General features: G+C 47.5%; 2 protein-coding genes across 2 annotated transcripts in view; both read left to right on the top strand.

The window, feature by feature from the left end:
• LOC134393467 (inverted formin-2-like) overlaps nt 1–13,368 on the top strand; it is a 510,183-nt gene that overhangs the window by 474,481 nt on the left and 22,334 nt on the right. The gene's annotated exons all lie outside the window — the stretch shown is intronic.
• Nucleotides 1–13,368, top strand: part of LOC134393184 (inverted formin-2-like) — a 41,828-nt gene that overhangs the window by 26,802 nt on the left and 1,658 nt on the right. Inside the window, exons 2-3 of the mRNA XM_063118162.1 lie at nt 7,786–8,194; nt 9,805–9,920. Coding sequence (XP_062974232.1) covers nt 7,801–8,194; nt 9,805–9,920 — 510 coding nt within the window. The 5' untranslated portion in view covers nt 7,786–7,800. The remainder of the gene's footprint in view (nt 1–7,785; nt 8,195–9,804; nt 9,921–13,368) is intronic.

The raw sequence follows: 13,368 nt of genomic DNA on the forward strand, positions 1-13,368 counted from the left end.
GTGCACAGCAGTCCCTTGACGTTCCAAATGTGCTCAGTAGACCAAAAAGTTTGGAGAACCCTGGACTAAGGCCTTAGCTAGACCCAAGGATTATCTTAGACAAATGGAGGGGTCGTCCCTGCCTGCTCCTGGGATCCCCTGTGTGTCATTTGGATGCACAGGGATGATCCCAGGATAGAGGCCTGGTCTAGCCATGGCCTCAATCACAGTGTGCATTTAAAGGTTCCCTTGTGGACACTTTGGAACCCTTAAAGAGCAGCAGTTGGGAGCACAGTTGGCCTCTTGTTTAGTTTTGTGAGATGTTTGTTGTTGTTTATTCATTCAGTCGTTTCCGACTCTTCTTGACTTCATGGACCAGCCCACGCCACAGCTTTCTGTTGGCTGTCGCTACCCCTAGCTCCCCCAAGGTCAAGTCTGTCACCTCCGGAATATCATCCATCCATCTTGCCCTTGGTCAGCCCCTCTTCCTTTTGCCTTCCACTTTCCCTAGCATCAGCCTCTTCTCCAGGGTGTCCTGTCTTCTCATTATGTGGCCAAAGTACTTCAGTTTTGCCTTTAATACCATTCCCTCAAGTGAGCAGTCTGGCTTTATTTCCTGGAGTATGGACTGGTTTGATCTTCTTGCAGTCCAAGGCACTCTCAGAATTTTCCTCCAACACCACAGTTCAAAAGCATCTATCTTCCTTCGCTCAGCTTTCCTTATGGTCCAGCTCTCGCAGCCATAGGTTACTACGGGGAATACCATTGCTTTAACTATGCGGACCTTTGTTGTCAGTGTGGCGTCTCTGCTCTTAACTGTTTTATCAAGATTTGTCATTGCTCTCCTCCCAAGAAGTAAACGTCTTACTGTGGGTTTAATTTTCCTTCATTATAACTCTTCAGGCAGGATGTAAAGGGGTGGGTGGGGAAAGTGTGGTGCTCCAGATGTGGTTGGACTGCAACTCACACTAGCTAGCATAGCCAATGGTGAGTTTCCACCCAGCAACATCTGGATAGGGTGACCATATGGAAAGGAGGACAGGGCTCCTGTATCTTTAACAGTTGTATTGAAAAGGGAATTTCAGCAGGTGTCATTAGTATGCATGCAGCACCTGGTGAAATTCCCTCTTCAGCACAACAGTTAAAGCTGCAGGAGCCCTGCCTAGCATGACTAGATACAAAAGAAGAAAGGGCTCCTGCAGCTTTAATTGTTGTGATGAAGAGGGAATTTCACCAGGTGCTGCATGCATGCATACAAAGGACACCTGCTAAAATTCCCTTTTCTATACAAATGTTAAAGATACAGGAGCCATGTCCTCCTTTCCATATGGTCACCCTACATCTGGAGGACTGCACGTTTGTCATCCATAGTGGAAACAAACAGTGCGGAAATAATTACTATGCCCATTGGAGGCTGGTGGCTGTGATGTCAGTGGGGCGGTGATTCTGCTCCAGGTTTCAGTCAGAACCAGTCAGCACTCTGAAGGAGCTCTCCAAGGAGCCTCCACTGACTGTGTCTATTAAATAAGGATGGTAGTTGCTAACTAGAAAGTTTTACCTCTTAGTGAAACAGAAGAAAATGAGGTCCTCATTTATTTATTTATTTATTATTTATTAATTGCATTTCTATACCGCCCAATAGCCGGAGCTCTCTGGGCGGTTCACAAAGTTTTCCAACCAGTCTCCATTAGCCTATGGTGAGTAAACCCCTCCTTATATTCTCTCCAAGGTTTTGTGTGTCTTCTGAAACAGAAGGCCTTCTGGTATCTGTTCTGTGTGCGCCAGCATTCCCAGACAAGTATTAAAGGGTAAGCAACTCAAATAGCAGGCATAGCTGTGTTGCATAATTTCAAAAGGCTTGGTTTGCTTTCAGATGTGATAAGCCTTCTTCTCGAGATACTGGTTTTTCCCCACCCGCTGGAAGAATTTCCCCTGACAGCCATGTCCACACAGGAGTGGTCACACCTATTGAACAGACAAGCTTGCTGACCTTTGTGCCTTTAAAGCAGAGGGATTCACACATTTTCTGCCTTCAGGGAACACTTTTGACACCAACTTGCCTGCTGAGGCAGCCCTGAGCATCTATCTACTGCAGAACGCTTGTGTGTTGTAGAGAATTCTGGGCCGTGCTTTGGCATGTTCACCTTTGGTTCATGAGAGGTCTGGGTGGTGAACCTCGGCCCCAGGGCCAAATCCAGTCCTCATATGAAAGAGGACACTTCAGTGGGCAGGAAGGGAGGAGACTGGAGAGGCCAGGATATGAACTATCCTGGGGCCTCTCCAGCTTCCTTCTCACCCCATCTAAAATGCTTTCGCTAGACAGGCAAGAAAAGCCCATCTAGCGAAAAGGCAGGGCAAGAAGACAGGGAGGCAAAGTTCACCTCCACTGCTCCTCACACTCTGCATAGGATGAGTGTAAGCCTCCATGTTCAGGGGCCTATGATCATTATAATAAGATTGCGCCCTTAAGCTAAAACAAGCTGGTATTATTATTATTTTGTATTTTGGGTCCTATCCTCTTTGCCTTCAATTCTGCCCACTTCCAAAATGCAGCCCCTGAGAGAGCTTTTTCAAAATTGAATTCAGCCCTTGTGCTGGAAAAAGGTTTCGCTTACCTGATGTAAGGCACTTTCTAGGCAGGGTAGGCCTCATGGTTTACCAAGGTGAATCAAGAATGCGTCCTAGAATGTATCTCCAGTGATTACCTGCCTTCATAGTTAAGTGGTGTGTATGTGTGTGTGTTTTAATTTATTATGGTGTCATCTGTTAGCAAGGGCAGAAGATAGGGTTCCTTGCCTCTAGCTCCAGAATTATCAGGGGAAAACCTAGCCTCATGGTAACGCTTCTCCTACTCTACCACCTGTTAGAATTGCAGGCCTCTCTGAACAGGAGTGGAAGGAGTCAATGGTGACGAAGGTATTTTGCCTAACACAGCCTATGACTCCATCTTGTTGCCACAGGAACCGGGTGGGGGGGCATTTTCATAATATTTAGAGTGACCATATGAAAAGGAGGACATGCATCCTGTATCTTTAATAGTTGTGTAGAAAAGAGAATTTTAGCAGGTGTCATTTGTATGCATGCAGCACCTGGTGAAATTCCTTCTTTATCACAACAGTTAAAGCTGCAGAAGCCCTGCCCTCTTGACCAGATACAAAAGAGGGCAGAGCTCTTGCGGCCTTAACTGTTGTGATGAAGAGGGAATTTCGCCAGGAGCTGCATGCATACAAAAGACACCTGCTGAAATTCCCTTTTCTAAACAACTGTTAAAGATACAGGAGCCCTGTCCTCCTTTCCATATGGTCACCCTACCAGAGGCCCCAACCCCCCGCAGTTCATTCAGCAAACAAGATGGGGCACAGGCCTGCTGGGTAAAACACCTCAGAGAGATTGGGCTGAAATCCAGAAATGTTTTAATGTTTTTAAAAATAATTTCATTATTTCAGGGTGACAGCTAGTCAATTTTGTTTTTGCAACTAGCATAAGCATCAAACCTGCTGCTGACAAATTAATTATAAAAATCATTTCTGAATAAATGTTACATTTGATTTAAAAAAAATAAAAAGGGAAAAGAAATAAATCTGTTGTCTCCCTTCCATGGAAATTGATCGGTAAAGCTGCTCTGTAATGTCCTTCCACTCAGGAAAGTGGGAAACATGATACTTGTATATCCCCGGCCTAGCTGTGGATTTGTCAGGAGAAAGAAAAAGCATGTAAAAGAACTCTTGGAACGATTGCTCAACCGAGTTTTCCAACCTTGGGGAAATAATTCTCCTCCTTCTCCCCCCAAATTCCTAATTTCTGCCAAGTTCAGTTTTGGGGGCTTGGCCTATAAGGCATTTTTAAGGAGTCGGGTTGTCAGTTCCTTGGGAACTTCACCCAAATCAGAAAAAGCAACATCCAAGAAGTTCTGCTAGAAATAGTCACTCGGTTGCTGCCTGCTGTTTTTACTTTGGCCTGTGGCTTTTCATTCTTTTTTTCTTTTCTTCGCAGCTTGCACACAATAAGCTCATTCAGTATTTCACATTTTCCAGCACCACTGTTCCATTTTTTTTCTCCTTTTTTCATCCAACAGAGAGGTTTGGCAGCTTTCAGAATTCTGCTAAACGTAACCGTTACAGACATTTTAAAATGGTAGAAACAAACAAAACACATAAATATGTTGAAAGTTAGGGAGGGGGCAGAGAAATTTCCTGAGTCTTATCCAAGCTTGTTTTGCTTCCCTAGCGGTGCGTGTCCACTCAGAAGTAAGTCGTGTTGATTTCATTGGGACTTACTTCCAGGTAAGTGGATATAGCATTGCTGCCTTCCTAGGGAACTTCCTCTGATCAGAAATCTCCAAAATTTGCCCTGAGGTAAACTCAATGGCAACATAGTAAAGTGTGACGCTCCCTTGAAAATGTTGGCTAGTCTTAAAAAATATTTCTTTTGCCCTCTCTCACAACTCCACAGAGGTTTTGTTTCAGTGGGATCCTCTACATTTGCTTTTAAAATGTCACTTTAGGCAGAATTCAGTAGCGACTCTGGCGTAAACACAAGGACACAGCCAGTCCAGTTAGTGCTCGTGAGACTTGCGAAGCTGCGTTCTGCATAGCACTTGTCAAAGAAATGGGCCTCCTGGCCCAAGTAGAAGCACCACCTTTTCTGCTGCGATAAAATGTTGCAGGTTTGATTGCTGGGGGAAACGTGTCGACGCCACAACAGAAATGCTATCTTATCCCAGTCAGTGAATGAGTAACGTTGGTGCCTTTATTGCACTATAAACGAATCTGCCTAAACAGAGAAGGTCTTTCTTTAGTTGTTGAGGGTGGAACTACATAAAATCTTGGTAAACATGGACCTCCAAGTGCACATTTGCTGAGATAATGAGAAAATGTGTGTTTGTGTGTGTAGGAGGGGGGAGGGGATACACTTGCATGGAGAAAAAAATCAGTAGAAAAAATCAGTGGAAAAAAGTCCCTGCCCTGGTTATTTTCCCCTGAAAATGGCCCCCTGAAGCTGTTCACACACACACACATAATCTTACTTTTGGTTTTGGAACCCAATGGGGGGTGGGTGGCATTTCAATATTGTACAGCACCATGTACACTGATGGTGCTATATAAATAATAAGAAGACGAAAACTAATGGGTAGGGAAGAGTTAAGCACACCCTCCCCCCCATGAACCCCCCCCCCCCATGCAAATATTTATTTAAAATATTTTTATAACACCTTTCCCTCTTACAATCTATCAATGGCTACTAGTCCTGATGGCTATGTGCTACCTCCGGTATCAGAGGCACTAAACCTGTGTGCACCAGTTGCTGGGGAACCGGATCCCATCCCACCTACTCCTCCCCGTGTTCCTCAGAACATATAGTCCTGGCCTTTGTAAGAATGACTTATCTGTCACCCCTGCCTTCCACACCTCAGACACATTTCAAGACATCTGTGGAGTTATTTGGAAACCTGCATGATTGATTTGAAGCGTTTTGGCTGTGGTACAGTGACCCGATCATGTGGATAAGGCTCTAGGGAGAGAAATTGGAAGTCCGGCACATTCCTTTCTGGTGACACATCTGTATTGCGAGGAGAGGTTTTTACAGCTGCAGCCAGAGCCCGGTTTTGTTCTGAAAGCTGCCCAAACCACAGAAGTTTCAAAAGCAATTTTTCAATGGCATCTTCCGAATACTGTTGGGGGAAAAACATGGGAAATGGCTGCAATAAAATGATTGTGTGTGCATATTGGGGGGAATTACGTAGTCCACCTTGAGTTCTTGGGAGGAAAAGCAGCACAACGGTAAAATGTTATAAATCAGCCTTCCCCAGCCTGGTGCCCTCCAGATGAATTGGACTATAAGCTAGTGTGATGTAGTGGTTGGAGTGTTGGACTGGGAGTTGAAAGATCTTTGTGCCTAGCCCAGAAACTTCAACTAGTTCAAAATATGGCAGCCAGGTTGGTCACCAGTACACCTAGGGGTGACCACATTACACCAGTTTTAAAATCTCTTCACTGATTAGTTTCCGGGCGAAGTATAAAGTGTTGGTTATTACCTTTAAAGCTCTACATGGTTTGGGTCCAGGCTAGCTGCGGGCTTGCCTTCTCCCGTACAATCTTCCCCGCACACTCAGGTCCTCTGGGACAAATTTACTTCAGTCAGTGAAAACTAGGCTGACAACGATTACCCAGAGGACGTTTTCTTCTGCCACTCCCAGAATGTGGAATGGCCTGCCGGGAGAGATTCATCAACTTAGGCCACAGCTAGACCTAAGGTTTATCCTGGGATCATCCAGGGTTTGCCCCTGCCTGAGCACTGGATCCCCTGTGTGTCACCTAGATGAACAGGTTTGACCCCTGGACGATCCAGGGATAAACCTTAGGTCTAGCTATGGCCTTAGTTTTCCAGAATTTAAAAAGGCTGTAAAGACGGATCTCTTCCAGCAGGCCTACCCAACCAAATTTTAAGATGTCTTAAAAGATTTTAAGGTTTTAATAATGTATTGGCGTTATGTTTTTAATCAGTTTTATGTATTTGATATTTTTGTATTCAATGTTGTTCCCTGCCTCGACCCAGAGGGAGAGGTGGGTAAGAAATTATTATTATTATTATTATTATTATTATTATTATTATTATTATTATTATCTGGATTCTAGTCCCCACTCGGCCATGATGCTCACTGGGTGACTTTGGGCCAGTCATAGACTCTCAGCCCAATCTACCTCACAGGGTTGTTGTTTTGAAGATAAATTGGAGAGGAGAAGGATTATGTACACCACTTTGGGTTCCTTACAAGAGGAAAAAAGGCAGGATAGAAATGTAATAAACAAATAAATGAGCTACCATCATTCCTAGCCAGAATGGCCAATGGGGATGCAATAAATAAATAAATTTTGGCAAAATGCCAGCCCAAGAAGACCTGATATCTTTGCTGGATGGGGGTCTCTGCTTCCAAGATAACTTTCTTTTCCTTCTCTTTCCCCACCGCATCCCAGATTAAAATCCTGCCCAGTTGCTCACGTCTTTGCCCCATAATCCCAATATTTCATTCCAGCCATACAGTGCAGCCCATCCTGATTTTACTTCTGGGGGAGCAGGGAAGCAGTCTTATTTATTTACAGAAACCATTTTGACTTGTTCCCCAGAAGCTTTCAGCAATTAGGGATGAGATGACAGCTTGATATGTAATCCAAGGCTATTCTCCCATTGAATTAAGAAGGAAAAAAGTAGAGTGTGTTGGTTACTTGATATTATTCAGCTGGTGACCTTTCAGTCTTAGATACCAGAAGTCAGGCCCACAGTGATAATAGTGATTGAGTACCAAGATTGGAAGGATGGGTATTGTGTTTTAACCAGAGAGCTGTCTCCAAGCTCTTGATGTTTGGGGCCTGGATGTTCGTTGGGTGGGCAGGCACACATCTCCCAGTAGGTGACCTGAGGTCGTCAGGCTATGCAGGCTAGCTACAAATCCTTGAAATCTGGAACAACCATGCCTCAGTCTGCAGAATTGGTTTTACCATGCAGATGTGAAAGGTCCTCTCACAGAAAAAAAAATGGTGGCCGTTTTCCTAGAGGACCTCTGTAGCATTCTTGTCTAGGGGAAAATCCAGAGAACTGTGAGAGCAAGAAGATCTGTGCAGACGTACTGTAATTAGTATTATGTCTAGGGGGTTGGAGCTTGCCTTGGGTGGAGTGAAGGCCTTGATCTATTTCTGGGTTAGGCCACCATTGTCCATGGAGAAGGCTTCCTCTCTCTGAAGAGTGAAACAATGCCGTTGAATTTCATGTCTATTAACCTTCAGCTCTTTTCCCCTCTTCCACCATTAGGAGCAGCCAGCCAAAATGTCCCTCAAAAAAGAAGGTGTACACAAGAAATGGGCGGCTTTGAAGGAGAAGTTGGGGCCTCAGGACTCCGATCAAACAGAGGCCAACCTGGAAAATGCCGAGCCGGAGCTCTGCATCCGCCTCTTGCAGATCCCTTCCGTGGTCAACTACTCGGGGCTCAAGAAGAGGCTGGAGAGCAGCGACAACAGCTGGATGGTCCAGTTCCTGGAGCTCTGTGGACTGGATCTTCTCCTAGAAGCCCTGGACAGGTTGTCTGGGAGGGGAGTCTCCAGGATCTCCGATGCCCTCCTGCAGCTGACTTGCATCAACTGCGTGCGAGCCGTGATGAATTCTCAGAAGGGCATTGAATACATTGTGAGCAATGAGGGCTACGTCAGGAAACTCTCCCAAGGTGAGAGAGCATGTTGTCCCATTCATTTTGTGTGCGCAGACCCACATGCACACCGCTGTTGCTTTGACACTTTAAAACTGCAATCTCATTTGAACTGCCTAGGTAGTAATTCCCGTTTAAATCAATGGGTTTTCTGAGTAAACACACTGGGGATGTAGGCTGCATTGCTACGTTTAATGTACTTGGTGGGGGAGAAATCCCATTAAAATCAATGGCATTTACTTCTGAATCAGCCTGTCTAAAAATGTGGCGTAGTCTGATACAACTTTTACCTAATCCACTCTTTCACTGCCAATTAAACCTTGCCCTGGGGACCAACTTTTGCCTGCCTGGAGTCCCCATCTGCCCCTTCAGGATTCCCCAGATGGCAACACCACTTCCCTACATCACCACGTGGTTCCTGCTCCCCGCACCAGTCCTGATTTTCTGTCGTTTGGTGGTTTCTTGCTTTTTGCACATTCCCCCCCACCCTCATTCTAGAAATTTGAAATAACATTCCTAAGACTTAACGGCAGTAAGAAATTTAGGCCAATATATGGTGGCATTTCTGGTATTTTTCATTTGGCCCCATCCACCACTGGAAAGCACAATACCCCCCGAGAGCTTCTCTGAAATTGGATTTCTTCCTTGGGCTGAAAGAGGGTCAGTACCCATGCCATGAGGTAGGCCAATATTGTATTCCCATTTTACCTCTGGGAAACTGACATGGAGAGAAGGTGATTTACTAATGGGGTCCAACAGAACTTTTGCTCAGCTGGGATTTACATCTAAGGGCTCATCTACACCAAGCAGGATATTCCACTATGAAAGTGGTATGAAAGCAGTATATAAAAACACGAGCCACACTACTGCTTTACAGCGGTATTGAAGTGCACTGACAACTGTTGGGGCCCATGACACATACCATATACTGCTTTCATAGTGTTATATCTTGCTAAGGTGTAGATGTGTCAATGGGCCCCAACAGTTGTCAGTGCACTTCAGGACCACTATAAAGCAGTAGTGTCGATCCTGCAGTGCACTTCAATACCGCTATGAAGCAGTAGTGTGGCTCCTGCCTTTTATATACCACTTTCAAAGTGGAATATTCTGCTTGGTGTAGATGAGCCCTGAGGCCATAGCTAGACCTAAGATTTATACCTGGATCATCCAGGGGTCAAACCTGTTCATCTAGGTGACACACAGGGGATCCAGTGCTCAGGCAGGGGTGAACGCTGGATGATCCCAGGATAAACCTTAGGTCTAGCTGTGGCGTAAGTCTCCTGGTGTGGTTCCAATTCAGACTGGGAGTGGGGGTGACACCTGCTATTTGCATTGGGGAGGAATCAAATAGGACCTTTTTCTTTCAATGCAAATATCAGCTCTCCTCCCCCTTGCATATTGGGGCTGCAGAGGGTAGCAAAGGGTCAAAGTTCCCTGATCCCCACCCACCCCTACCGGGATCCCAATCCAGATTGGGGGCCCTGCATCTGCAATTCCAAAAGCCATTCACGCAATTGGCAAACACAGGAATGGCGCCTCGCCTTGTTTGGCCCCGTGTTGTCGTGTCGGGGTGTAGAGCTGCCCTCCTTGCCAGGCAAGCCAGCGCATTTTGACCTGTGTCTTTGCAGCGCTCGACACCTCGAACATCATGGTCAAGAAGCAAGTGTTTGAACTCCTGGCCGCGCTGTGCATTTATTCGGGGGACGGTCATGCTCTGGCTTTGGATGCTCTGGATCATTACAAGGCAAGTAAAATGTCAGATGTACAGTAAAGAACATAATATGGACACTAAAACAGGAAAAGGTCTGTGGAATCTGACCAAAGTTCCATCTGCATCTTGTTTTCCGCCGTGGCCAACCACAGTGACAGCAGCAAGGGTAGGCATGACTGGGCACTTCTCTAGGGCCCACACCCCAGCAGGTGCCCACTGAGAAGAGCCCCTGCACACCGCCTTCCTCCTCTTCACCATTGCAGCCTGCTTGTTCACCTGCCTCTCTCTCTCTCTCTATGTGGCCCAGACCATGGAGGTGCTGAGAAGGAGACGCAGGAGATGGCACAGCCTAAGCACTCGCTGTCTCTCTGCTGCTAAAGCAAGCCAGTGGCAGCAAGGAGGAGGAAGAGGAGGAGGAGGAGCACGAGCGGCTGGTGATAACAGGGCTGGGGAGGCAGACTCCCTGAGGGAGGGGGCCCATTGAGGGTGCCTTGCCCAAGGGCCCTCCAAATCCTGGAGCTGGCAGTGGCCAACCGTCTGCCTCCAGGAAGCCTACAAGTAAGGCTTGTGGTCATAGAATCATAGAATAGTAGAGTTGGAAGGGGCCTATAAGGCCATTGAGTCCAGCCCCCTGCTCAATGCAGGAATCCACCCTAAAGCATCCCTGACAGATGGCTGTCGATCTGCCTCTTGGGGGGGAATCCGCACGTCGTACCGAGACTGCTTCTAAGAGACCCCAGTGCGACGTGAAAGCGATCGTGTAACTAGCCTTTGGAAGAGCCGAGGAAGAGGCGTCCTTGCTGCCGCCGCCGCCCACAGACCTCCTCGCTGGCTGGCGAGGAGAGCTCAGCTGAAGAAGGCGGGGTGAAGAGCGGAAGAAGCTCTCCAACCCACCTTCTTCCCCCGAGCTCTCCGTCCCAGCCGGCGAGGAGGTCTGTGGGTGGCGGCGGCGGCAAGGACGCCTCTTCTCGGCTCTTCCAAAGGCTAGTTACATGATCGCTTTCACATCGCACTGGGGTCGCTTAGAAGCAGTCTCGGTACGACATGCGGATTCCCCCTTGAAGGCCTCTAGTGTGGGAGAGCCCACAACCTCCCTAGGTAACTGGTTCCATTGTCGTACTGCTCTAACAGTCACCAAGTTTTCCTGATGTCCAGCCAGAACCTGGCTTCCTGTTATTTGAGTCCATTATTCCACATCCTGCACTCTGGGAAGATCGAGAAGAGATCCTGGCCCTCCTCTGTGTGACAACCTTTTAAGTATTTGAAGAGTGCTATCATGTCTCCCCTCCATCTTCTCTTCTCCAGGCTAAGCATGCCCAGTTCTTTCTGTCTCTCCTCATAGGGCTTTGTTTCCAGACCCCTGATCATCTTCGTTGCCCTCCTCTGAACACGCTCAACAGCCCTAACCCTGCTGTTGTGCTGCAACCACTCGTATTCTTTGGTTTACTGCCTCTGAAGCAGAAGGTTCCATTTAGCTGCCGTGGCCAATATTTAGATGGCTTTAAAGGGGATGAGATAAATCTATCCAAGAATAGAGATTTATCTCATCCCCTTTTAAAGCCATCTAAGGTGTAGTTTACACCTGCTGCAGGATGAGGTGGTGGAGTAAACCTGGTATCATTTTCAGACTGCAGCCGTGGGATGCCATTTCTGAATTCTCGCCCACAATTGAAAAAATAACGAGCCCTGAAATTGAAAAACAACAGCATCCTAGCACACAGAACTTCTGATCTAGCCCACTCCCTGTTTTGTTCATTGTCCATTGCAGGGAGTTTTCTTTCACAGAGGAAAGCATCCCAAAACGTGATACACCCCGCCTCCTGCTCCTACGCTCTAAGGAAATATATTGCACTCTACCACCTCATTCCTGTCTTATACTTCTACATGTGGCTGTTCTTAACCATCTTGTAGCACAGAGTTCCATAAGTTAATATTGCATTGTGTGAAGAAATACTAGCTTTTGTTCGTCCCAAATCAACTGCCATGTGCCAGTTTCAGTGACCTGATTCCTAGGGCACTTCCACACGTCGTTCTCAGGGTGCTTCCATCCGCCCCCAGTGCACCCCGAAAACGATCGTGTAACTTGCCTGTAAAAGAGACGAGAGAGAGGTGTCTTTGCCGCCGCCGCAGAGCCCCAAGAGAGGCGCGTTCCGGCTCTCCCGCCTGCACCTCCTGCAAAAAAAAAAAAAACCGAGCGACACGCGCGGAAGCTGCTGCAAACCCCCAAAGGCAAAGAGCCCAGCCAGGCGAAGGCAGCTCGTTGAGGACTTGGCTCCTTTGCAGAGCATCCAAAGCCAGAAGCCGGCTCGGCAGCGCCAGGAAACGCAGAAGTTCTGCGCAAGGATCTCCCTCGGCATGGTACAAGTTTTCTTCCTGGCTGGGGTTGGGGAAAAAGAGGCTGCTCCAGCAGGCCGGCGGCTCCCTCTGGCTTTGCTCTGTATTACGGCACTTCTCCCGCTTCCCAGCAGCTACTGCTCTTGGGGCTTCTCACTCCACCCCCAGGCCTCGCCGCTGGCTGGCTGGCTGGGCTTTCCTTCCCCCTCTCGCGCGCACACGCCAAAATCCAGACCAAGCGTGAAGGACGAGCTCTCCGTCCCGGCCGGCGAGAAGGGAGCTGGGTGGTGGCGCCAGCGCCGGCAAGGACACTTCTTCCTCGTCTCTTTTACAGGCAAGTTACACGATCGTTTTCGGGGTGCACTGGGGGCGGATGGAAGCGCCCTGAGAACGACGTGTGGAAGTGCCCCTTGTGTGGTAAAAGTGACTGCCTACACCAGGTATGCAGAACACCAGGGCCGGGGAACAACTCTAGCCTTCCTGGGGTTCTCATCTGGCCCTCCAGTGTTCCCCAGATGGCCGTGACCCCCTTCCCCCAACCACTGGTCATTGGGTGGTTGCCTGGCTTTCATGCAATCTTTCCCCCATTTTGAATGGTCGGAATAGGTCCTTTCGCTTAAAGCAATAAAAGCTTTAAGCTAAAATGTTGATATTTTGGCCCCACCCATTTTACCTTTGGCCCTGCCCTCTTTGCCTTTGGCCCTGCCCACTACTGGGATGCAGCCCCAGAGAACTTTTCTAAAATGGAATTCAGCCCTTGGGCCGAAAGGGGTTCAACACCCCTGGTCTGTGCAGTAAGTAGAGAAAGTTAAATAGTATTTGAGAGAGTTGAAGGTAGAAACAGACTTTCCCATAGCAAACACATCATGAGAAGCGACTTGCTTTTCATATTGGGAAGGGAGCATTGCTCAGTGGCAGAGCAGTGCTTTGCATTGCAGAAGGTCCCAGGTTCAATTCCCAGCATCCCCAGTTAAAAGGACCAGGTAGCACCTGATGGGAAAAGACTCCTGTCTGAGTCCCTAGAGAGCTGCTGCTAGAGAGCAGACGAAACTTAGGGATATATGAGGAATTCATTTCAGTTCGTTTTTGATTAGGATTTATCCAGTTTGCACCGCTGGACCAAACACGGATTTGGATGAAATCTGTG

The sequence above is a fragment of the Elgaria multicarinata genome, chromosome 2, assembly GCF_023053635.1.
Source record: "Elgaria multicarinata webbii isolate HBS135686 ecotype San Diego chromosome 2, rElgMul1.1.pri, whole genome shotgun sequence".
NCBI classification, from domain to species: Eukaryota; Metazoa; Chordata; class Lepidosauria; order Squamata; family Anguidae; genus Elgaria; species Elgaria multicarinata.